At 37.4% G+C, this 24,750-nt stretch overlaps 1 protein-coding gene across 1 annotated transcript in view; it reads right to left on the minus strand.

Annotated features, from left to right (window-relative positions):
* Nucleotides 1–24,750, minus strand: part of LOC123559912 (CUB and sushi domain-containing protein 3-like) — a 156,775-nt gene that overhangs the window by 108,928 nt on the left and 23,097 nt on the right. Inside the window, exons 12-16 of the mRNA XM_053516658.1 lie at nt 23,425–23,601; nt 21,900–22,070; nt 20,291–20,467; nt 19,986–20,162; nt 19,114–19,284 (exon numbers count right to left, since the gene is read on the minus strand). Coding sequence (XP_053372633.1) covers nt 19,114–19,284; nt 19,986–20,162; nt 20,291–20,467; nt 21,900–22,070; nt 23,425–23,601 — 873 coding nt within the window. The remainder of the gene's footprint in view (nt 1–19,113; nt 19,285–19,985; nt 20,163–20,290; nt 20,468–21,899; nt 22,071–23,424; nt 23,602–24,750) is intronic.

Consider the following 24,750-nt stretch of genomic DNA (forward strand, 5'->3'; position numbering starts at 1 on the left):
ATCATGACACAAATGTCTGTCTTTATTACCTAGAACTTACTTGTGCTCATGTACATTATCCATAAGCACATGTCTGTGCTGGGAAATAAACTACCTGAAGCAACTGAACAATCATGACACAAATGTCTGTCTTTATTACCTAGAACTTACTTCTGCTCATGTACATTATCCATAAGCACATGCCTGTGCTGGGAAATAAACTACCTGAAGCATCTGAACAATCATGACACAAATGTCTGTCTTTATTACCTAGAACTTACTTGTGCTCATGTACATTATCCATAAGCACATGTCTGTGCTGGGAAATAAACTACCTGACGCATCTGAACAATCATGCACAAATGTCTGTCTTTATTACCTAGAACTTACTTGTGCTCATGTACATTATCCATAAGCACATGCCTGTGCTGGGAAATAAACTACCTGAAGGATCTGAACAATCATGACACAAATGTCTGTCTTTATTACCTATAACTTACTTGTGCTCATGTACATTATCCATAAGCACATGTCTGTGCTGGGAAATAAACTACCTGAAGCAACTGAACAATCATGACACAAATGTCTGTCTTTATTACCTAGAACTTACTTGTGCTCATGTACATTATCCATAAGCACATGCCTGTGCTGGGAAACAAACTACCTGAAGCATCTGAACAATCATGACACAAATGTCTGTCTTTATTACCTAGAACTTACTTGTGCTCATGTACATTATCCATAAGCACATGTCTGTGCTGGGAAACAAACTACCTGAAGCATCTGAACAATCATGACACAAATGTCTGTCTTTATTACCTAGAACTTACTTGTGCTCATGTACATTATCCATAAGCACATGTCTGTGCTGGGAAATAAACTACCTGAAGCAACTGAACAATCATGACACAAATGTCTGTCTTTATTACCTAGAACTTACTTCTGCTCATGTACATTATCCATAAGCACATGCCTGTGCTGGGAAATAAACTACCTGAGCATCTGAACAATCATGACACAAATGTCTGTCTTTATTACCTAGAACTTACTTTGCTCATGTACATTATCCATAAGCACATGCTGTGCTGGGAAATAAACTCCTGAAGCAACTGAACAATCATGACACAAATGTCTGTCTTTATTACCTAGAACTTACTTGTGCTCATGTACATTATCCATAAGCACATGTCTGTGCTGGGAAATAAACTGCCTGAAGCAACTGAACAATCATGACACAAATGTCTGTCTTTATTACCTAGAACTTACTTGTGCTCATGAACATTATCCATAACCACATGTCTGTGCTGGGAAATAAACTACCTGAAGCATCTGAACAATCATGACACAAATGTCTGTCTTTATTACCTAGAACTTACTTGTGCTCATGTACATTATCCATAAGCACATGTCTGTGCTGGGAAATAAACTACCTGAAGCAACTGAACAATCATGACACAAATGTCTGTCTTTATTACCTAGAACTTACTTGTGCTCATGTACATTATCCATAAGCACATGTCTGTGCTGGGAAATAAACTACCTTAAGCAACTGAACAATCATGACACAAATGTCTGTCTTTATTACCTATAACTTACTTGTGCTCATGTACATTATCCATAAGCACATGTCTGTGCTGGGAAATAAACTGCCTGAAGCAACTGAACAATCATGACACAAATCTCTGTCTTTATTACCTAGAACTTACTTGTGCTCATGTACATTATCCATAAGAACATGTCTGTGCTGGGAAATAAACTACCTGAAGCAACTGAACAATCATGATACAAGTGTCTGTCTTTATTACCTAGAACTTACTTGTGCTCATGTACATTATCCATAAGCACATGTCTGTGCTGGGAAATAAACTACCTGAAGCAACTGAACAAACATTTCACAAATGTATGTCCTAATTACCTGGAACTTAATTGTGCTGATGTACATCATCCATTAGCACATGATTGTTTATGCTAGAAAATTACCAAAACTGGCATCAGTCTGAAGCAATTTAATAGAGACTAGAAGAAACTTGAAAAAAATTACCAAAACTGGCAGCTACCAGGAGGAACAAAATGGACCTGAAATATCTGAAGCAACTTAACACACACTAAATCTTGAAAAGTGTAAGTCTTTATTACCTAGAACTTACTTGTGCTCATGTACGCTATCCATAAGCACATGTCTGTGCTGGGAAATAACCTAAGTGAAGCATCTGAACAATCATGACACAAATGTCTGTCTTTATTACCTATAACTTACTTGTGCTCATGTACATTATCCATAAGCACATGTCTGTGCTGGGAAATAAACTGCCTGAAGCAACTGAACAATCATGACACAAATGTCTGTCTTTATTACCTAGAACTTACTTGTGCTCATGTACATTATCCATAAGCACATGTCTGTGCTGGGAAATAAACTGCCTGAAGCAACTGAACAATCATGACACAAATGTCTGTCTTTATTACCTAGAACTTACTTGTGCTCATGAACATTATCCATAAGCACATGTCTGTGCTGGGAAATAAACTACCTGAAGCATCTGAACAATCATGACACAAATGTCTGTCTTTATTACCGAGAACTTACTTGTGCTCATGTACATTATCCATAAGCACATGTCTGTGCTGGGAAATAAACTACCTGAAGCAACTGAACAATCATGACACAAATGTCTGTCTTTATTACCTAGAACTTACTTGTGCTCATGTACATTATCCATTTGCACATGTCTGTGCTGGGAAATAAACTACCTTAAGCAACTGAACAATCATGACACAAATGTCTGTCTTTATTACCTATAACTTACTTGTGCTCATGTACATTATCCATAAGCACATGTCTGTGCTGGGAAATAAACTGCCTGAAGCAACTGAACAATCATGACACAAATCTCTGTCTTTATTACCTAGAACTTACTTGTGCTCATGTACATTATCTATAAGCACATGTCTGTGCTGGGAAATAAACTACCTGAAGCAACTGAACAATCATGATACAAGTGTCTGTCTTTATTACCTAGAACTTACTTGTGCTGATGTACATTATCTATTAGCACATGTCTGTGCTGGGAAATAAGCTGCCTGAACCAACTGAACAAACATTTCACAAATGTATGTCCTAATTACCTGGAACTTAATTGTGCTGATGTACATCATCCATTAGCACATGATTGTTTATGCTAGAAAATTACCAAAACTGGCATCAGTCTGAAGCAATTTAATAGAGACTAGAAGAAACTTGAAAAAAATTACCAAAACTGGCAGCTACCAGGAGGAACAAAATGGACCTGAAATATCTGAAGCAACTTAACACACACTAAATCTTGAAAAGTGTAAGTCTTTATTACCTAGAACTTACTTGTGCTCATGTACGTTATCCATAAGCACATGTCTGTGCTGGGAAATAACCTACCTGAAGCAACTGAACAATCATTACACAAATGTCTGTCTTTATTACCTACAACTTACTTGTGCTCATGTACATTATTCATAAGCACATGTCTGTGCTGGGAAATAACCTACCTGAAGCAACTGAACAATCATGATACAAATGTCTGTCTTTATTACCTAGAACTTACTTGTGCTCATGTACATTATCCATAAGCACATGTCTGTGCTGGGAAATAAACTACCTGAAGCAACTGAACAATCATGACACAAATGTCTGTCTTTATTACCGAGAACTTACTTGTGCTCATGTACATTATCAATAAGCACATGTCTGTGCTGGGAAATAAACTACCTGAAGCAACTGAACAATCATGACACAAATGTCTGTCTTTATTACCTAGAAATTACTTGTGCTGATGTTTATTATTTATTAGCACATGTCTGTGCTGGGAAATAAACTATCTGAAGCATCTGAACAATCATGACACAAATGTATATCATTATTACCTATAACTTACTTGTGCTCATGTACATTATCCATAAGCACATGTCTGTGCTGGGAAATAAGCTGCCTGAAGCATCTGAACAATCATGACACAAATGTCTGTCTTTATTACCTAGAACTTACTTGTGCTCATGTACATTATCCATAAGCACATGTCTGTGCTGGGAAATAAACTATCTGAAGCATCTGAACAATCATGACACAAATGTCTGTCTTTATTACCTAGAACTTACTTGTGCTCATGTACATTATCCATAAGCACATGTCTGTGCTGGGAAATAAACCACCTGAAGCAACTGAACAATCATGACACTGATGTCTGTCTTTATTACCTAGAAATTACTTGTGCTCATGTACATTATCCATAAGCACATGTCTGTGCTGGGAAATAAACTACCTGAAACATCTGAACAATCATGACACAAATATCTGTCTTTATTACCTAGAACTTACTTGTGCTCATGTACATTATCCATAAGCACATGTCTGTGCTGGGAAATAAACTACCTGAAGCATCTGAACAATCATGACACTGATGTCTGTCTTTATTACCTAGAACTTACTTGTGCTCATGTAAATTATCCATAAGCACATGTCTGTGCTGGGAAATAAACTATCTGAAGCATCTGTACAATCATGACACAAGTGTCTATCATTATTACCTAGAACTTACTTCTGCTCATGTACATTATCCATAAGCACATGTCTGTGCTGGGAAATAAACTACCTGAAGCATCTGAACAATCATGACACAAATATCTGTCTTTATTACCTAGAACTTACTTGTGCTCATGTACATTATCCATAAGCACATGTCTGTGCTGGGAAATAAACTACCTGAAGTAACTGAACAATCATAACACAAATGTCTGTCTTTATTACCTAGAAATTACTTGTGCTCATGTACATTATCCATAAGCACATGTCGGTGCTGGGAAATAAACTACCTGAAGCATCTGAACAATCATGACACAAATATCTGTCTTTATTACCTAGAACTTACTTGTGCTCATGTACATTATCCATAAGCACATGTCTGTGCTGGGAAATAAACTATCTTAAGCAACTGAACAATCATGACGCAAATGTCTGTCTTTATTACCTAGAACTAACTTATGCTGATGTTTATTATACAATAGCACATGTCTGTGCTGGGAAAGAAGCTGCCTGAAGCAACTGAACAATCATGACACAAATGTCTGTCTTTATTACCTGGAACTTACTTGTGCTCATGTACATTATCCATAAGCACATGTCTGTGCTGGGAAATAAACTACCTTAAGCAACTGACCAATCATTACACAAATGTCTGTCTTTATTACCTAGAACTTACTTGTGCTCATGTACATTATCCATAAGCACATGTCTGTGCTGGGAAATAAGCTACCTGAAGCAACTGAACAATCATGACACAAATGTCTGTCTTTATTACCTAGAACTCACTTGTGCTCATGTACATTATCCATAAGCACCTGTCTGTGCACGGAAATAAACTACCTGAAGCATTTGAACAATCATGACACAAATGTCTGTCTTTATTACCTAGAACTTACTTGTGCTCATGTACATTATCCATAAGCACATGTATGTGCTGGGAAATAAACTACCTGAAGCATCTGAACAATCATGATGCAGATGTCTGTCTTTATTACCTAGAACTTACTTGTGCTCATGTACATTATCCATAAGCACATGTCTGTGCTGGGAAATAAACAACCTGAAGCAACTGAACAATCATAACACAAATGTCTGTCTTTATTACCTGGAACTTACTTGTGCTCATGTACATTATCCATAAGCACATGTCTGTGCTGGGAAATAAACTACCTTAAGCAACTGAACAATCATGACACAAATGTCTGTCCTTATTACCTAGAACTTACTTGTGCTGATGTTTATTATTCATTAGCACATGTCTGTGCTGGGAAATAAGCTGCCTGAAGCAACTGAACAATCATGAACCAAATGTCTGTCTTTAGTACCTAAAACTTACTTGTGCTGATGTTTATTATTTATTAGCACATGTCTCTGCTGGGAAATAAGCTGCCTGAAGCAAATGAACAATCATGACACAAATGTCTGTCTTTATTACCTAGAACTTACTTGTGCTCATGTACATTATCCATAAGCACATGTCTGTGCTGGGAAATAAACTACCTGAAGCAACTGACCAATCATTACACAAATGTCTGTCCTTATTACCTAGAACTTACTTGTGCTCATGTACATTATCCATAAGCACATGTCTGTGCTGGGAAATAAGCTGCCTGAAGCAAATGAACAATCATGACACAAATGTCTGTCCTTTTTACCTAGAACTTACTTGTGCTGATGTTTATTATTTATTAGCACATGTCTGTGCTGGGAAGTAAGCTGCCTGAAGCAACTGAACAATCATGACACAGATGTCTGTCTTTATTACCTAAAACTTACTTGTGCTGATGTACATTATCCATAAGCACATGTCTGTGCTGGGAAATAAGCTGCCTGAAGCAACTGAACAATCATGACACAAATGTCTGTCTTTTTTACCTAGAACTTACTTGTGCTGATGTTTATTACTTATTAGCACATGTCTGTGCTGGGAAGTAAGCTGCCTGAAGCAACTGAACAATCATGACACAGATGTCTGTCTTTATTACCTAAAACTTACTTTTGCTGATGTACATTATCCATAAGCACATGACTGTGCTGGGAAATAAGCTGCCTGAAGCAACTGAACAATCATGACACAAATGTCTGTCCTTATTACCTAGGAACTTACTTGTGCTGATGTTAATTATTTATTAGCACATGTCTGTGCTGGGATATAAGCTGCCTGAAGCAACTGAACAATCATGACACAGATCTCTGTCCTTATTACCTAGAACTTACTTTTGCTGATGTTTATTGTAGGGATAACGCATGTTTTTTCGTGTTATAACATCTGCAGAATCCCAAGGGATTGGCTGGTGCCCGAGCCTGTTATGGCGAGGGTACCAACGTATCCCGAGGGATTCTGCAGATGTTATAACACGAAATCAACATGCGCTAATGCTATTCTAGCATAAAACGCGTAAAAAAACTGATAAATGAACACATTGTCACTCAACGTAATTAAATTTCCACGAAATGCGCGGGAATGTCTGAGTTGTTTTTTACGTTGACGTCATTTCATTTTGAATTTTCTGTTTTGGGGCCGAATTGCGTTTACGCTTTGCCTTGGAACGTGCATATATAAAACGGTGTTATAACAGCACGCGAGCGCGTGAATCTCCTTGTTAACACAAGTTTTCTCTCCTGATAAAACACCCCCGAAAACAATAACAGCAGTTTTTTGCTAGAATATTTATTAAGAGATGTGCTGGAAAATAAGCTGCCTGAAGCAACTGAACAATCATGACACAGATGTCTGTGACAATCATGACACCTAGAACTTACTTTTGCTGATGTTTATTATTTATTAGCACATGTCTGTGCTGGGAAATAAGCTGCCTGAAGCATCTGAACAATCATGACACAACTGTCTGTCTTTATTACCTAGAACTTACTTGTGTTGATGTTTATTATATATTAGCATGTGTCTGTGCTGGGAAATAAGCTGCCTGAAGCAACTGAACAATCATGACACAACTGTCTGTCCTTATTACCTAAAACTTACTTGTGCTGATATTTATTACTTATTAGCACATGTCTGTGCTGGGAAATAAGCTGCCTGAAGCAACTGAACAAACATTTCACAAATGTATGTCTTTATTACCTAGAACTTACTTGTGCTGATGTACATTATCTATTAGCACATGTCTGTGCTGGGAAATAAGCTGCCTGAACCAACTGAACAAACATTTCACAAATGTATGTCTTTATTACCTAGAACTTACTTGTGCTGATGTTTATTACTAATTAGCACATGTCTGTGCTGGGAAATAAGCTGCCTGAAGCAACTGAACAATCATGACACAAATGTCTGTCTTTATTACCTAGAACTTACTTGTGCTGATGTTCATTACTTATTAGCACATGTCTGTGCTGGGAAATAAGCTGCCTGAAGCAAATGAACAATCATGACACAAATGTCTGTTCTTATTACCTAGAACTTACTTGTGCTGATGTTTATTATTTATTAGCACATGTCTGTGCTGGGAAATAAGCTGCCTGAAGCAGCTGAACAATCATGACACAAATGTCTGTCTTTATTACCTAGAACTTACTTGTGCTGATGTTTATTACTTATTAGCACATGTCTGTGCTTGGAAATAACCTGCCTGAAGCAACTGAACAATCATGACACAAATGTCTGTCCTTATTACCTAGAACTTACTTGTGCTGATGTTTATAACTTATTAGCACATGTCTGTGCTGGGAAATAAGCTGCCTGAAGCAACTGAACAATCATGACACAAATGTCTGTCTTTATTACCTAGAACTTACTTTTGCTGATGTTTGTTAAATATTAGCACATGTCTGTGCTGGGAAATAAGCTGCCTGAAGCAACTGAACAATCATGACACAACTGTCTGTCTTTATTACCTAAAACTTACTTGTGTTGATGTTTATTATACATCAGCACGTGTTTGTGCTGGGAAATAAGCTGCCTGAAGCAACTGAACAATCATGACACAGATGTCTGTCTTTATTACCTTGAACTTACTTGTGCTGATGTTTATTACTTATTAGCACATGTCTGTGCTGGGAAATAAGCTGCCTGAAGCAACTGAACAATCATTACACAAATGTCTGTCTTTATCACCTAGAACTTTCTTGTGCTCATGTACATTATCCATAAGCACATGTCTGTGCTGGGAAATAACCATAGCTGGCATTAGTCCGAGGCAATTTATCAGAGACTCAAAATACTAACTTCACTGAATTTTCACAAATGTATGTCCTTATGACCTAGAACTTATTTGTGCAGATGTACATCATTCATTAGCACATGTCTGTGATGGGGAAATAAATCAAAATGGCAGCTATCTCAAGGAATAGAAAGGACCTGAAATATCTGAAGCAACTTTACAGGCACAAAATCCAGGAAAGGTATGTCATTATTACCTAGACCTTATTTATGCTGATGTACATCATTCATTAGCTGAAATAACAAAAACTGGCAGCTACCAGGATGAACAAAATGGACCTGAAATATCTGAAGCAACTTAACACACACTAAATCTTGAACAAGAGGGCCATGATGGCCCTATATCGCTCATCTGAGTATAACTGCTTGCTTAATCAAATTTGTTTGCTAAAGCTTCAAAAACAAACAAAAAACTAGGTCAGTAGGTCATGGTAAAGTTTATTCAAGATAACTACTGAAATCTGTTAAAATATTATAGTTTCAAGTTTTTCCCTATATATGCCAATGTAAAAACTGCTGACCTTGGGGCGCAGTCAATTTTGACCCCATGGTCATTATTTGAACAAACCTGTAGTCTACCACTAGACAAAATACCAAAATATTTAACATCTGGGCCTTATGGCTCTTGAAAAGAAGATTTTTCAAGATTTTTCCTATATAAGTAAATGTAAAACAAGAGACCTCCTGACATAATTTCGGTAGAGAACCACTAGAGCATGCTACATACTAAATATCTAAGCTCTGGGCCTTATGGTTTAAGACAAGAATTTTTAAAAGGGCCCTGTGACCTTGACCTTTGCGCAAGTGACCCTAAACATGATAAGGGTCATCTACTCTGTAAGTCCTATCATCCTATGAAGTTTGAAGGTTCTAGGTCAAATGGTTCTCAACTTATTGATTGGAAATGTTTTCTATGTTCTGTTCCCTGTGACCTAGACCTTTGATCAAGTGACCCCAACATCAATAAGGGTCATCTACTCTACATGGTCAATCATCCTATGAAGTTTCAACATTCTGGATCAAGTGGTTCTCAATGTATTGATCAGAGAAGGTTTTCCATGTTCAGGCCCCTGTGACCTTTAATCTAGTATCCCCGAAAATCAATAGGGGTTGTCTACTCTAAAAGCCCAATCACCCTATGAAGTTTGAAGGTTCTAGATCAAATGGTTCTCCAGTTACTGATCAAAAATGAAGTGTGACGGACAGCTGGCCCCTGTGACCTTGACCTTTGATGAAGTGACCCCAAAAACAATAATAAAACCACTATTGGCCAGACAAGACCAAAATAGCAAATTTTTGGCCCTTTCAGGGGTCGTAACTCTAGAACCCTTGGTGGGATATGGCTGGTTCAAGAAAGAAACCAAGATCTTCTGGTGATACAAGTTGTGTGCAAGTTTGGTTAATTAATCTAATCATAAATAAAACTGCTATTGTGCAGACGAGAAATTGTTGACAGACAGACAACGGACATCAAGTGGTCACAAAAGCTCACTTTAAGCATTTGGCTCAGGTGAACTAAAAAGAAACAGAAAGAGTACAAAAGAATTTTTTGGGGGTGTGTATTGGGGGAAAGGGAGTGGGAGGAGGAGGGGGTTAGGAAGTGGGGGCAAATCCTAAACAAGATGCCCACAGGCAACATGTCGAGCCCGCCCTTTGACCCATAACTGTGACCTTGACCTTTGAGATAGGTCCGTCTCATTGAGGTCAATATTTATGCCAAATATAAACAAGATTCCTCAATGCATGTCAAAGTTATGGGCCGGACAAGATCTGACATGACCTTTGACCTCCAACTGACCTTGAGCTTTGAGATAGGAACCTGGGGTTTGCGCATTACACTCTGTCTCACTGAAGTTAACATTCAAGCCAAATATAAACAAGATTGTTCCATGCATGTCAAAGTTATGGCCCGGACAAACAAATCCCGACTCATGCATGCACTGACGCACACATGCACAACAGCCATGGTTATATCTAGAAACAGCCAACAACTATGTCTTCCCTTCCACAAGCGGCTCAACAATAAAACCCAGAGAAAACAAAATTCCTTAAAAGTTTCATGACTCAAGGTCAATTATTTTTCTGAAATGTGTGACACAAACATCAAGAGCCATAACTTGAGTACTGAAGAGTGAGATCCCCAACAAAAGTCCAGATGCACAATTACATATACAGTAGATTCTCTCTATTAAGGGCACCCAGCGGTTTGACCAAAAGTGGCCTCAATAGTGGTCTGGCCTTAATAGTGAATTTGAGATACCGGTCAATAACCATTGTACTATAAGGTCATAATGATGTTTCTAGATATAACCATGTAATGTCATACTTAAAATCTTTCATTTATATGTTTGATTTGGATGTGAAGTTTGATCTTAATCCATGTTTTGGGTCAATTATGTACATGTAGAGTGTCATAATTTTCTATGTTCAATAAAGTCAATTAGGCCTACAAACCAAATTAAAGAACAAAGATCACCTGCATAATTGACACAATTATCGTATCATTCAATACAATTTATTTCTTCTTTGAGATCAAAAAGGTTAAAATGATACTAACATAAGGATAACTGCTGCTAATTGCTCAACAATTAAAGTTTTCACAACAAAATTGATAAAACTAGAGCTATCACTAAAGGTGATGAATGTACCCCCCGCATGCACTGACACAGTACATTGCAATTTGACACACACAAGACTGCATAATTATGTGGACTGTATGTATATAGACTGTATGTATACAGTATAGTAACAAAAAACAAAGTCCCATAACTATGCAGAATATTTATCTAAAAGAATGTAACATGCCCCATGCACAACAAGGGTTGGTACTGATCACTTGTGTGAAGTTTCATTAAATTGTGTGCAAGGGTTTGGTAGATTAGGCATGCACAAGATTGCATATGAAGACTGTATGTACACAGTATGTTAACAAGAAATAAAGTCCCATAACTCTGCAATTTTTGTCGCTGAAAGAACCTAACCTGCCCCATGCACAACTACTGTTGTTACTGATCAGTTGTGTGAAGTTTCATTAAATTGTGTCAAGGGGATGAGGAGAGATGGTGCGCACAAGATTGTGTCTATGTCTATAGTATAGTAACAAAAAAACAAAGTCCCATAACTCTGCAATTTTTGTCGCTGAAAGAACCTAACATGCCCCATGCACAACTACTGTTGTTACTGATCAGTTGTGTGAAGTTTCATTAAATAGTGTCAAGGGGATGAGGAGAGATGGTGCGATGGTGCGCACAAGATTGTGTCTATGTATATATTATAGTAACAAAAAAACAAAGTCCCATAACTCTGCAAATTTTTTTTCTAAAAGAACCTAACATGCCCCATGCACAACTACTGTTGGTACTGATCACTTGTGTGAAGTTTCATTAAATTGTGTCCAGGGAATGAGGAGAGATGGTGCGCACAAGATTGTGTCTATGTATATAGTATAGTAACAAAAAAACAAAGTCCCATAACTCTGCAAATTTTTTTTCTAAAAGAACCTAACATGCCCCATGCACAACTACTGTTGGTACTGATCACTTGTGAGAAGTTTCATTAAATTCTGTAAAGGGGATAAGGAGAGATGGTGCGCACAAGATTGCGTCTACGGACAGACGACCAGACGGACAGACAGACGGACAGACAGACAGACAGACAACCTGAAACCAGTATACCCCCCCTTACAACTTTGTTGTCGGGGGGTACAATAATTTCAGCATTTCATCATGGATCTGTAAACGCTAGAGTTTGCTCTTACATTTGCATAACAAGCATTCAGGCGATACCAATTAAGTGTACCTGATTGAAATACACATGTATTGATCGATGTACCTAGTTGTAAATTGCCCGAGGCAGGGGATCATTTACATTCTGTTAAATAAACAAGGTCAATGTGTTTAATAAACAAAGGATGTCTGGATCCATCTTTTTGTCTACCCGTAATTATGGTCAGTTAGCACATAGTAAGTAAGCAATTTGTTCCACAAAAAGTGGCCGCAATGTGGCATTAGCGATGTGCCCACTGTATGGTCAATATTTATAATGAATAAAGAACAAATTTATTTTGTACTTTGAAAACTTGGCTGCAATTTTGGCATGCTCGTTGTTTTGGCGTGCCCGTTAGGGTGGAAATCTACTGTACCGAATAAAATTCTTGTAAGATGTCATGTATCTAGGTTAAGTTCTTTTTGAGACACATGTGGCCCTTTATACATACTTGACAGGTCAGAGGCCATAACTTCGGCTTATTCAGTTAAAACACAAACAAAATGCCAAGATGATGTTTCATGACTATAGGTAAAAAACTGTTTTCGAGATATGCATAACACAAATTTGGATGAATGGATCGATGAAAGGATGGACAGAGAGAAATAAAGAAAAAGATAAATGTGACCCTTGAAACTTCTGGAAGGGACATTGCATCGGAAGGGGAGCCACAAAAACTAGAAAATGCTTTTGTAAAAAAGCGCATGTCTCCCCCATGGTTGGCTGCAATAGGGATCATCTACTTGGCATGTCCAGTCATCCCGCTAAATTTCAACACTCTTGGCCTAGTGGTTCTCAAGTCACTGTTCAGGCTCCTGTGACCTTGCCCTTGGATCAAGTGACCTCAAAATAAATAGGGGTCATCTACTCTGCATGTCCAATCATCCTATTTAGTTTCAACATTGTAGGTCAAGTGGTTCTCAAGTTATTTCCAAAAAATGATTTTACATGAACAGGCCACTGTGACCTTGACCTTTAATAGACTGACCCCAAAATCAATAGGGGTCATCTACCCTGCATGTTCAATCATCCTATGAAGTTTCAACATTCTTGGTCAAGTGGTTCTCAAGTTATTGATCGGAACTGGTTATCAATGTTCAGGCCTCTGTGACCTTGACCTTTAATGGAGTGATCCCAAAAACAATAGGGGCCATTTACTCTGCATGAACAATCATCCTATGAAGTTTCAACATTCTTGGTCGAGAGGTTCTCAAGTTATTGGTTGGAAATGGTTTTCCATGTTCAGGCCCCTGTGGCCTTGACCTTTAACAGAGTGACCCTAAAATCGTTAGGGGTCATCTACTCCGCATGACCAATCATCCTATGAAGTTTCATCATTCTGGGTCAAGTGGTTCTCAAGTTACTGACCGGAAATGGTTTTCAATGTTCAGGCCCCTGTGACCTTGACCTTTCACAGAGTGACCCCAAAATCGTTACGGGTCATCTACTCTGCATGACTAATCATCCTATTAAGTTTCAACATTCTGGGTCAAGTGGTTCTCAAGTTGCTGACCGGAAATGGTTTTCAATGTTCAGGCCCCTGTGACCTTGACCTTTAATGGAGTGACCCCAAAATTGATAGGGGTCATCTACTTTGCATGTACAATCATCCTATGAAGTTTCAACATTCTGGGTCAAGTGGTTCTCTAGTTATTGATCGGAAATGGTTTTCCATGTTCAGGCCCCTGTGACCTTGACCTTTGATGGAGTGACCCCAAAATCAATAGGGGTCATCTACTCTTCATGACCAATCATCCTATGAAGTTTCAACATTCTGGGTCAAGTGGTTCTCTAGTTATTGATCGGAAATGGTTTTCAATGTTCAGGCCCCTGTGACCTTGACCTTTGATGGAGTGACCCCAGAATCAATAGGGGTCATCTACTCTTCATGACCAATCATCCTATGAAGTTTCAACATTCTGGGTCAAGTGGTTCTCTAGTTATTGATCGGAAATGGATTTAAATGTTCAGGCCCCTGTGACCTTGACCTTTGACGGAGTGACCCCAAAATCAATAGGGGTCATCTACTCTTCATGGCCAATCATCCTATGAAGTTTCAACATTCTGGGTCAAGTGGTTCTCTAGTTATTGATCGGAAATGGTTTTCAATGTTCAGGCCCCTGTGACCTTGACCTTTGACGGAGTGGCCCCAAAAACAATAGGGGTCGTCTACTCCAGCAGCCCTACAACCCTATGAAGTTTGAAGGTTCTAGGTAAAATGGTTCTCCAGTTATTGCTCGGAAATGAAGTGTGATGTACGGACGGACGGACGGACGGACAGGGCAAAAACAATATGTCTCCTGGGGGAGACATAATAAAAATCTGTTCATATCATTCTTTGCAACTGCCACAAAGGTCACAAACACTTCTGAAATACATACAGCATGATTAATTGAAATTCACCTGTATTTTGTTAACTCTGGACAGGTAATGTCACTGTCACAGGATATACATTATCAACTGTAACAGAAGAAAGTGCCCAGACATATCTAATTTTATATATTTATAAAACAACAACACTAATCTGACTAAAGTACTTGTTCTTCTAAACAAAGATCTGAGAATGACCTATTCACAGTCATCTTTCTGTATATTTGGATTTCCAATATTGCTATTTTTGTTTTCACAAATCTATTTTTATTTGAACTAATCAGACGACTTGTTTCAACAAGCATTTGGCTGAACAATCAAAATAGCGTCAAATGTTACAAGGTGAGAAAAATGTGCAGTCACTCCGGAGCTCAAACCTGGACCCCTTGCTTACAGGGCGAGTGCTCTACCAACTGTGCTAACCGGCTAACTGACACATATTCACCCCACACGTGGCCAAGTCCATAAGGTGACATTATGATACCTCTCAAAACACGAGGGCGCAGACATGTTGTGGTCGTAATAATAACAAGAGGGCCATGATGGCCCTATATCGCTCACCTGTTATCATTGCACTTGAGGACAAGAAGGTCCTCAGAAAAAATATCTAAGTCCAAAGGACAGTAACAACAAAGGGAAGAAATTTAACCGAAAGGAAAAAAAATTCTTACAAGGTATAGATATGTCAAAATATACCTAAAAATTGGAGGTACCATCCATATTGTACCACAGAAAAGTGGTCTCGGTTTTTCCCTACGGCCAATAATAAAAAAGTTACTAAAAATAAGCTATTTATAGTAACGTAAAAGGAAGTAATTTAAAAAAAAATTATTGTAAGTGAACAAAAGAAGGATCTGCCAAATAAAACTGTTGACACAAATGAAATTTCAGATCAGTATCTTCATTAGTTACGGAGATATACCCATTTTAATTTGAAATAAAGGGAGGTAATTTGACATAAAATCAGTCCATAGTTATCTACCCTGATTGTCTCAGTCCAACTAATGACAATAATGAAATTTAAAATAAGTCCTATAAGTACTAACTGATATAAATCCATTTTGATTACAATCAGGGAAGGTAATCAGATATAAAATAACTCTGGAACCTACGATTGGATCTGATTTGTCATGGAATCCAAGATTTATTGTTGTTGAAAATATTTTGGAAGCTTGTATCAAATAAAACCATAAATGTAGTCTCTATATGGCTGCAAAAACCAAAATAGCCAATTTTGGACCTTTAAGGGGCCATAACTCTGGAACTCATAAAGGAATCTGGCCAGTTCAAGAAAGGAACCAAGATCTTGTGGTGATACAAGTTGTGTACAAGTTTGGTTAAAATCAAATCATAAATGGAACCACTATCGTGCAGACAAGAAATTGTTGATGCACGGACGGACGGACACACGGACGGACAGACGCACGGACGGACGACGGACGAAGGGTGATCACAAAAGCTCACCTTGTCACTAAGTGACAGGTGAGCTAAACATAAATCAAAGGCCTGAAGGGCCTGAGAGTCGGCTAATGATTGATGTACTGGTAGTATAGTCTACCAGTTCCAGTTTGGTTTTAGTTTTTTTCCCCAACTGAACAGAGATTTTGTTACAATAGATGAAATGGACATTCAATCGATGCCTAGTAAAACTTTGATTGACATTATACAAGTATTTAAACCCAATATATTTCTCTAAAATTGAAGAGTGGTTCGCAAAAATAAAAATGTTGAAAGTACAAACTACAATTTGACAGGTGACACTAAGATACTGTCCATGACTATAAATATTTTTCCAGTAAACATTTGCCTCCGGCATTACCAAAACAGGCAATTATCGGCTGGTATAAATTCGCACATGATAAAATTTGAATATGAAAATTTATATATTGAAATTTTATAGCGTGGATTGCCACATACAATTTGTAACCGATGGACGAAAGAACTGTTCAGATATTTTACAGATAAGGGGCCTGGCAATAACCATGTCACACGCTAGGTATTAGGGGTGGGCGATATACCGCGGTAGACCGGTTATTGCGATGTTTTTTTCCGACGATACGATATTGCGATATGATTTTCGAATACCGGTTATTTTATAACATTAAGTAACACTAACGTAAACCAAGAAGATTCACAAAAAAAATCCTTTTCTAGCAGCCAGCACGATTCAACTTTGTTTTCATTTTTCTCCTTTCATTTCCGGTGCAGGTAGCAGACTGGTTTACAGCTATTTTACGGACCCAATTCCACATAATAAAACCAATAAGAAAATTTAGATATATATAATTTCGTATCTGTTAACGACTCATTAGTAATTTTTCTATCAACTAGAATTTATTATTCATACAACAGCTATACCACTTTCCTCGTTTATAATCGGTGAATTGAGCAACCTGTGTAATATGATTGTATCCGTAAACCGAATGTAGTGCCGTACAATAAATCAAATAATATTTTGACGAAGTCTACTTTCACTTTTGAATATTCGGTAATACTCCCCATAATCTAGTCAAAACTTTTTATTTTTTTGTTTACTGGTATTTTTATTTATTGAGAAGGTCGAGCAAACACTCGTGTTGTTGATACTAGTCATTTTACTCATTTTTAATTGAATAAATTTGAAAAAAAAAAACAGTATGATTCGTCATGTTTTTGTTCATTAAATAACTGGTACAATATATCGCAGTATATTGCAATATCCACATACAATATTGCAATATATCGCAATACCAATTTTTGTGGCAATACTCACCCCTACTAGGTATTGTTCAATCATATTATAAGGGATGTGAATTTAAAGTATACTTACTTTTGCGTTTAAAGATATGTAAATGTTGCTGATTGTCAATATATAGTGTCATGAATGTTTACACTGACAGGAAAATTACGCATTCGAAACTAAGAGAAGTTACTCGGACTAGCTACCAATTTCGGAAAAGATAACCAATATTAATAAATGCAGTTCTTTTTTAGTTAAAACCATCATTTATTCTATTTCAGACCTGTTAACCCCTTCAAAACCATGTCAGTACTCCCCAAGTCTATGTATTTTCAATTATCCCTTTTGAATCATGTAGACAGACAGGCCCAGACTGGGCTGAAAAAAATGTTTGAGCCATTTTTACGTGGTCGGTAGCAGGGTGGGTGTGGGGAGGGGTGTTCCTTCCCGCTTTGAACTGCAGTCAGATTTTGAAATGGGCATTGTGGCAGGTGGTAAAAGGGCAAATGTATCAAACTGTAAAGTGGCAAGTGAAGACATTTAGCAGCAATTGACAGTATCTGACATTGAAGTTTACGGTTAAATTACCTCTTATTTAAATCTTTTCATAAAAAAGTTGTTTCGTTTCGTGAAAGCAGCCAAACATAGACGATCTAATTTCGATTTAAAAAACTACAAGAAAATACAATTTAATGTTTCGCCGATTTGTTTATTTCTCGAAAAATAAGAATTAAAATCATTTTTAATATCTGTAGTAACTAAACAAACCAGTAAGAGCTTCTTCTTCTGATAATTTATCCGTTTACTGATTGCAAAATTCAAAGTTTATAGAAATCATACGATGCGTGTATACGTTCAATGTGGGAGAATTAAGGCTGATCGGGATCGGCTATGTTACCTAACGCATCCAGACGATTCAGATTTTGTTTTTAAAAAAGCATTGTGCGCATTTCTGTAATTTTATATACGTTTTTATACGCTTAGAAATTATTAGACATGCGTATTTGCATTATTTCTATACGTAATTTACGCTAATACGCATCTTATCTGGAGCCCTGTGGAACTATTTTTTGTCTTATGCTGGATGTTACGCAAGCTTTGTAAGCCTGCGCAATTCATAAAATGCACATTTATGCTTAATGAGTTACATTCGAGTATTGCACAATTACAAGTCATAAATATGACAGATTACATCGTATATTGGTCATAGCAAAGGGAATTGACACAACTTAACTTCATTCATGCACTGAACTGTTTGAAGTTTGAGAAATCTAATGGAACTACATCCCTTCACTGTGTTATTTGGTCCATTTAGAGAATCGCTGAACAGCAAGGACTCGTCAAAACGCTAAAGCATTTAGCCGACTCAAAAACCCAGGCTAAATATATATTTTTTAAACTTTTACAATCACTTTCAAAATGTTGATTTTAGCAAGGCTCTGATTGGCTAGTGGATGGGTTGGCAGAACGAGTCTATCAATAGCATGTCTTCAGATCCAAAGCGTTGCATTGATTGGAGATGTACTTTAGTCAGATTGCAACATCACCTACCCTTTTTGGTACAGTTAGGTTCAGCATTGTCCCAGGTTCCTGTACCACATGTCAACACACTGCTTCCATTCAAATCATATCCTGGATCACAACTGTAAGTGCCAGTATCTCCATAGCTGTTACCTGTTGCTGTCATATTTCCATCAGCTGGGTCAGTTAGATTTGTACATGCTGTAATTTAACAAAGAAAGAAGTTATTTCCGGTTTGTTACTTTAATGTGTCCGAAGAAATCAGTTGTCCTCTAAATATAGCAGGCTATCAACAAAGGAACTTAACTCCACAGTTGTTGATTGGCCCCCTCAAAATCCCCTTCTTCCCTTTACAGAAAACTAAAGTTCGAACTTATAGGATGTTTACTGATGTATAAAAAACAATATGATTAGTTTGTTTTCTAACATTTCATATCTCATTCTAGAGATAGAGAAAATTCATCTTTCCTCTATTTCATATCTAATTCTAAAGACAAAGTAAGTTTGTCTTTTCTATATTTCATTTCTCATTCTAAAGACAGAGCAAGTTTGTTATTTCTATATCTCATATCTCATTCTAAAGACAGAGAAAGTTTGACTTTCCTTATATTTCATACCTCATTCTAAGAACAGAGTAAAATTGATGTATTCCTAACATTTCATATCACATTCTAGAGATAGAGATAGAGTAAGTTTGTCTTTCTTTTATTTTATATCTCATTCTAGAAACAGAGTATATTTGTTTTCCATATATTTCATATCTCATTCTGAAGACAGAAAAAGTTTGTCTCCCTTATATGTCCTATCTCATTCTAGAGATAGTGGAAGTTCATTTATCTGCATAATTTTCACCAAATATTCAAAACATGGAAACAAGAGAATTTAAATCAGTAACTACTCACTATAAATCTGGCAAACAATATCTGTTCCATCCCATGCTCCCCCTGCCTGACATGTACGGGATATATTCCCTTCTGTTTGCTGGTACCCAGTATTACATGAGTATGTTGCAGTCTCCAGATATGTAGAATCTGTGTAATTCACAGTCCCTCCAGCTGGAGATGATAGGGAACCACAATCTGTGAGAGAAGTTGGAACATTTACAGATTTTCCTAGAGGTGGTTGGTTTACTATTGAATGACAAAATTATTCTCACCATGAAAATCACATGAAAGTTCACTAGCAATAAGTAGTGGTAAAAACAAACCTTCAATCGTGCATACAATTTCAGTACCATCCCATGAGCCATCAGTCCCACATGTACGTGTTAAATTTCCTCCAGTCTGCTCATAGCCGCTATTACAAGCGTATGTTGCTGTCTCAAGGTATACAGTTCCTGTCATATTTACCGTTCCATCTGGTGGATTACTCAAGGCACGACAATCTGTAAGAAAGCATTTTATTATGCAACATATGCTTTGTAAGTATATATTTTGAAACAAAATACAAAAAATCAAGTACTGAACTAGGGCTGAAAGACCTTTATCAAATATTAAACTGAAGGACCAGCCACAGTATTCACCATGGCAATTGGACCCTAACAAAACATCTGACTTATGTGGGGTTGTCAGTTAATTCCTTAGCACTAATCAGAAATGGTGAAGGATTCTGGAGCATTGTACACTGTTACGAGGGCTGATCCAGAATAACGTTAATCTTTCTTTTACTAATTTCATTTAGCAAAATACCATATTGGAAACTGTATATAATATCATAAAAGTCAGTAATATGGCGTGGCTGGTAATATGGTGCAAATGATGTCACCATTGAAAATACAAATTAAAAATACGCGTTTGTGGCAAATTTCCTGAATAAAAACACGTTTAGGGAGGTACAAAACAGTGAAGTACATGAATGGTCGGCCAGAAATTTTCAGCAAGTGTTCATTTTACACTAAGCACATCTTTAGACTTTAGAACGACATTGATCATATGTTTCCACTACAACAAAAACATGCATACCACTGTATTATATGGTGCAAATGGGTTTGGGTAGATTGGAATTATTATAATTTGAATGTTGAGTACTTTATAGGATCCATGTTTCCATGCAGAAATTTAAAATCTGATGAATAAACTTAATTCTGCAAATATTAAGCATGCAAACTAATGTTAAGATGTTATTGTCACGTTGTTTTGTTGTGTAATTTTAGACAACATGTTGCATTATTTTAGACTACCGGTACTCTAATATTTTTATCACTTGAGATCACTCCTGTACAACTGATCCCTACAAGACTTACTAAAAACACTTAAATATACATATTGTATGTGCCAGTAGCTAAAAACTGTTTTATATGACTTATATTACACGCTACGTCCTTGTGCGCCCTAGTACCGGCAATGTAAGCAGACAGCGCGGAAAAGGATTGTGTTGTTATAGACATGAAAACAAGTTATGTTCAATATTATATTTGCTTGAAAATCAGTATAATAGATAAAGTATCATTTGTTTTTATGATGAATTCACATTTTGGTGAAAAAGTAGGCGTTTTAATATTTTAGCAAATCAAAAAGTCTCAACTGCGCCATATTAACGGCCACAGGGCTATAGCTTCACTATTATTTGAATATTACCAAGGTTGTTGTATTAACTTTTTCTGGTCATCATAGCCAGAAGTGAACTCTGCTGCCTGCAAGTCAAAGTATATCAAGACATTTATGACATTTCAGTAAACATTTGTTGGTACACATTTAACATGTGTCAAAAAATAAAAAGGAACCATGTGCAATGTTTAAACATGGGAGTTAATTAATTTCATTATCATATCCACTGTGACAGGGAAGTGTACCCAGAAACTACATAACAACACCTACCCTTTTTGGTACAGTTAGGTTCAGCATTGTCCCAGGTTCCTGTACCACATGTCAACAAACTGCTTCCATTCAAATCATATCCTGGATCACAACTGTAAGTGCCAGTATCTCCATAGCTGTTACCTGTTGCTGTTACATTTCCATCAGCTGGGTCAGTTAGATTTGTACATGCTGTAATACATTAAAGAAACATTTTTATAATTTCTGATATAAAATGACAGATATTTTCTTCCCCAATAATGAAAATTATTTCCAATCGTAACAGCCTCAATAAAACATGCACAGTCTTCCTTGTGGTGTTCCCTGTGGTGTTCTCAAAGGTGTTCTCAGTGGAATTTTCTGAAGTGTACACTGTGGTGTTCTCAGTGGTGTTCTCTGTAGTGTTACCTGTTGTGTTCTCTGTTGTGTTTTCTGATACACTTTGGGGTTCTCTGTTGTATTCCCTGTGGTGTTCTCAGTGGTGTATCCTGTGGTGTTTTGTGGGTTTTTTCTGTTGTGTTCCAAGTGGTGTTCTCTGTAGTGACCTCTGGGGTGTTCTCAATGGTGTTCTCTGTGGTGTTCCCTGTGCTGTTCTCAATAGTATTCCCTATAGTGTTCTCAAAGGCGTTCTCTGCAATGTTTTCCATGGTGTTCCCTGTGGTGTTCTCAGTGTTGTTTTCAATGATGTTCCCTGCGGTGTTCCCTGTGATATTCTAAGTGGTGTTTCCTGTGGTGTTCCTTGTGGTGTTCTCAATGGTGTTCCCTGTTGCATTCTCAGGTTCCTTGCAGTGTTCTCAGTGGTGTTCCCTGTTGTGTTTTCAGGTTCCTTGTGGTGCTCTCAATGGTGTTCCCTGTTGCCTTCTCAGGTTCCTTGTGGTGTTTCCTGTGGTGTTCTCAAAAGTGTTCCCTTTGGTATTCTCAATGATGTTTCCTGTCATTTTTTTAGTGGTGTTCCCTGTGGAGTTCTCAGTAATGTTCCCTGTGGTTTTCTCAGTGGTGTTCTCAATGGTGTTTTCAGTGTGTTCTCAATGGTGTTCCAAATGGTGTTTTCAGTGTGTTCTCAATGGTGTTCACTGTGCTTTTCTCAGTGGTGTTCCCTGTGGTTTTCTCAGTAGTGTTCCCTGTGGTGTTCTCAGTGTTGTTCTCAATGGTGTTCCCTGTGGTGTACACTATGCTTTTCTCAATGATGTTCCCTGTGATGTTCTCAGTGGTATTCTCAGTGGTGTTCCCTTTGGTGTTCTCAGTGTTGTTCTCAATGATATTCCCTGTAATGTTTTTAGTGGAGTTTCCTGCGGTGTTCTAAGTGATGTTTTGTTTCCTGTGGACTTTCAGTGGTTCTTAAGCTACATGCTTATGAAATATTTTTCCCTTCTCAGTGAGATATATATTCTATATTCACTCAAAACAAACAACTATCCTCAGTATCTTTCTTATTTTTCATTTTTTCCATTCTCTCATTCTGAAAAAAGTGGTTTGCCTTTAATATGTAAATAAAAAAATACAAACAGGATTACAAAGAAAAGTATTCCAGTCAGAAATGACTTACTATAAATCTGGCAAACAATTTCTGTTCCATCCCATGCTCCTCCTGCCTGACAGGTACGGGATATATTCCCTCCTGTTTGCTGGTACCCGGTATTACATGTGTATGTTGCAGTCTGCTGATACGTAGAATCTGTGTAATTTACTGTCCCATCAGTTGGAGATGACAGGGAACCACAATCTGTAAGATACTTAATATGAACAAATTTGTTCAGACTGCAAAATTAAATATTTTACAATGCAAACAAGAATTGAAGTTATTAACCTTTACCCTTCTAAATTTCTAAAATGAACTGGTCCATCATTCAATTTGGGCAGTACCATATCATTTATTATTCAAAGGGGTGATCACTGAAAATTTACTGACTGAATAGCAAACAGTGCGTATGTGCAGGCTGATCTTGGTGTCCACTGGTCGCAAAGGCAAATCACTTGCCGCCAGCAGGCTAATTAGGTTATACTCTGACCTTAATTGCTATGTGTTTACTAGACACACACTTTCAGCACCACTGACAAAGTCTAAATTTAAAAGAGGACATAGCAATTCGAGGTATACTAGATTTATCAAACCACAAAAAATTTCAAAGGAATAAAAGGAATAAATCTGGTATAATATATATAAAGTTAAATCTAAATGACTCTTTTCTAACTTGTATGTTGACAGCCTTTTTCTTTTTAAAAACAGTAACCTTGATCCAAATGGCTGAGGTAAAATCCCAACTTTTTTTTCCACAGTGTTAAATATCATGCTGGAACAATCACGAGTCATAACTATGGTGACTTTCAATGGTTCCGGAAGCTGACCCCAGGTACCCCTTTTGTTTAGGACATGGGTGGTCAAACACCTCGGTAAAACCATCAACCTTGTATAAGCCATGAAAAAAGTCTACAACTCAAGTAGTTTCGAACCCACATGGGTGAGGGGCCTTAACCACTCTGCCATGGAGGCTCCCACAGGGGTGAAGGGCACATGATCTGAAGTCAGGAACATTAACTACTCTGCCACGGAGGCCCCCAAAATCCTCTGATATTATCATAGGCTATCTATAGCTTAAGATTCCATAACTTCATCCTTGTTGAACTGGAATAATTTGATTCTATTTTTAGTAACAGTGACCTTGACCTCACTAATCCCATATCCAATCCCAGCCACTGATATAAGCTTCCTATAACCTAAGCTTACCGAGATGACACTTTTTTCTATATTTAACTTTCTTTTATATCCAGTATCCATGATCTTGACCTCGACCCCATCTGCCCCATATGTATAACTTTAGTATTGGCTTACTATGAGTTACCTATACACCAAGTTTCATTTTGATATAACACT

Source organism: Mercenaria mercenaria, chromosome 10 (assembly GCF_021730395.1).
Source record: "Mercenaria mercenaria strain notata chromosome 10, MADL_Memer_1, whole genome shotgun sequence".
Classification (NCBI taxonomy): Eukaryota; Metazoa; Mollusca; class Bivalvia; order Venerida; family Veneridae; genus Mercenaria; species Mercenaria mercenaria.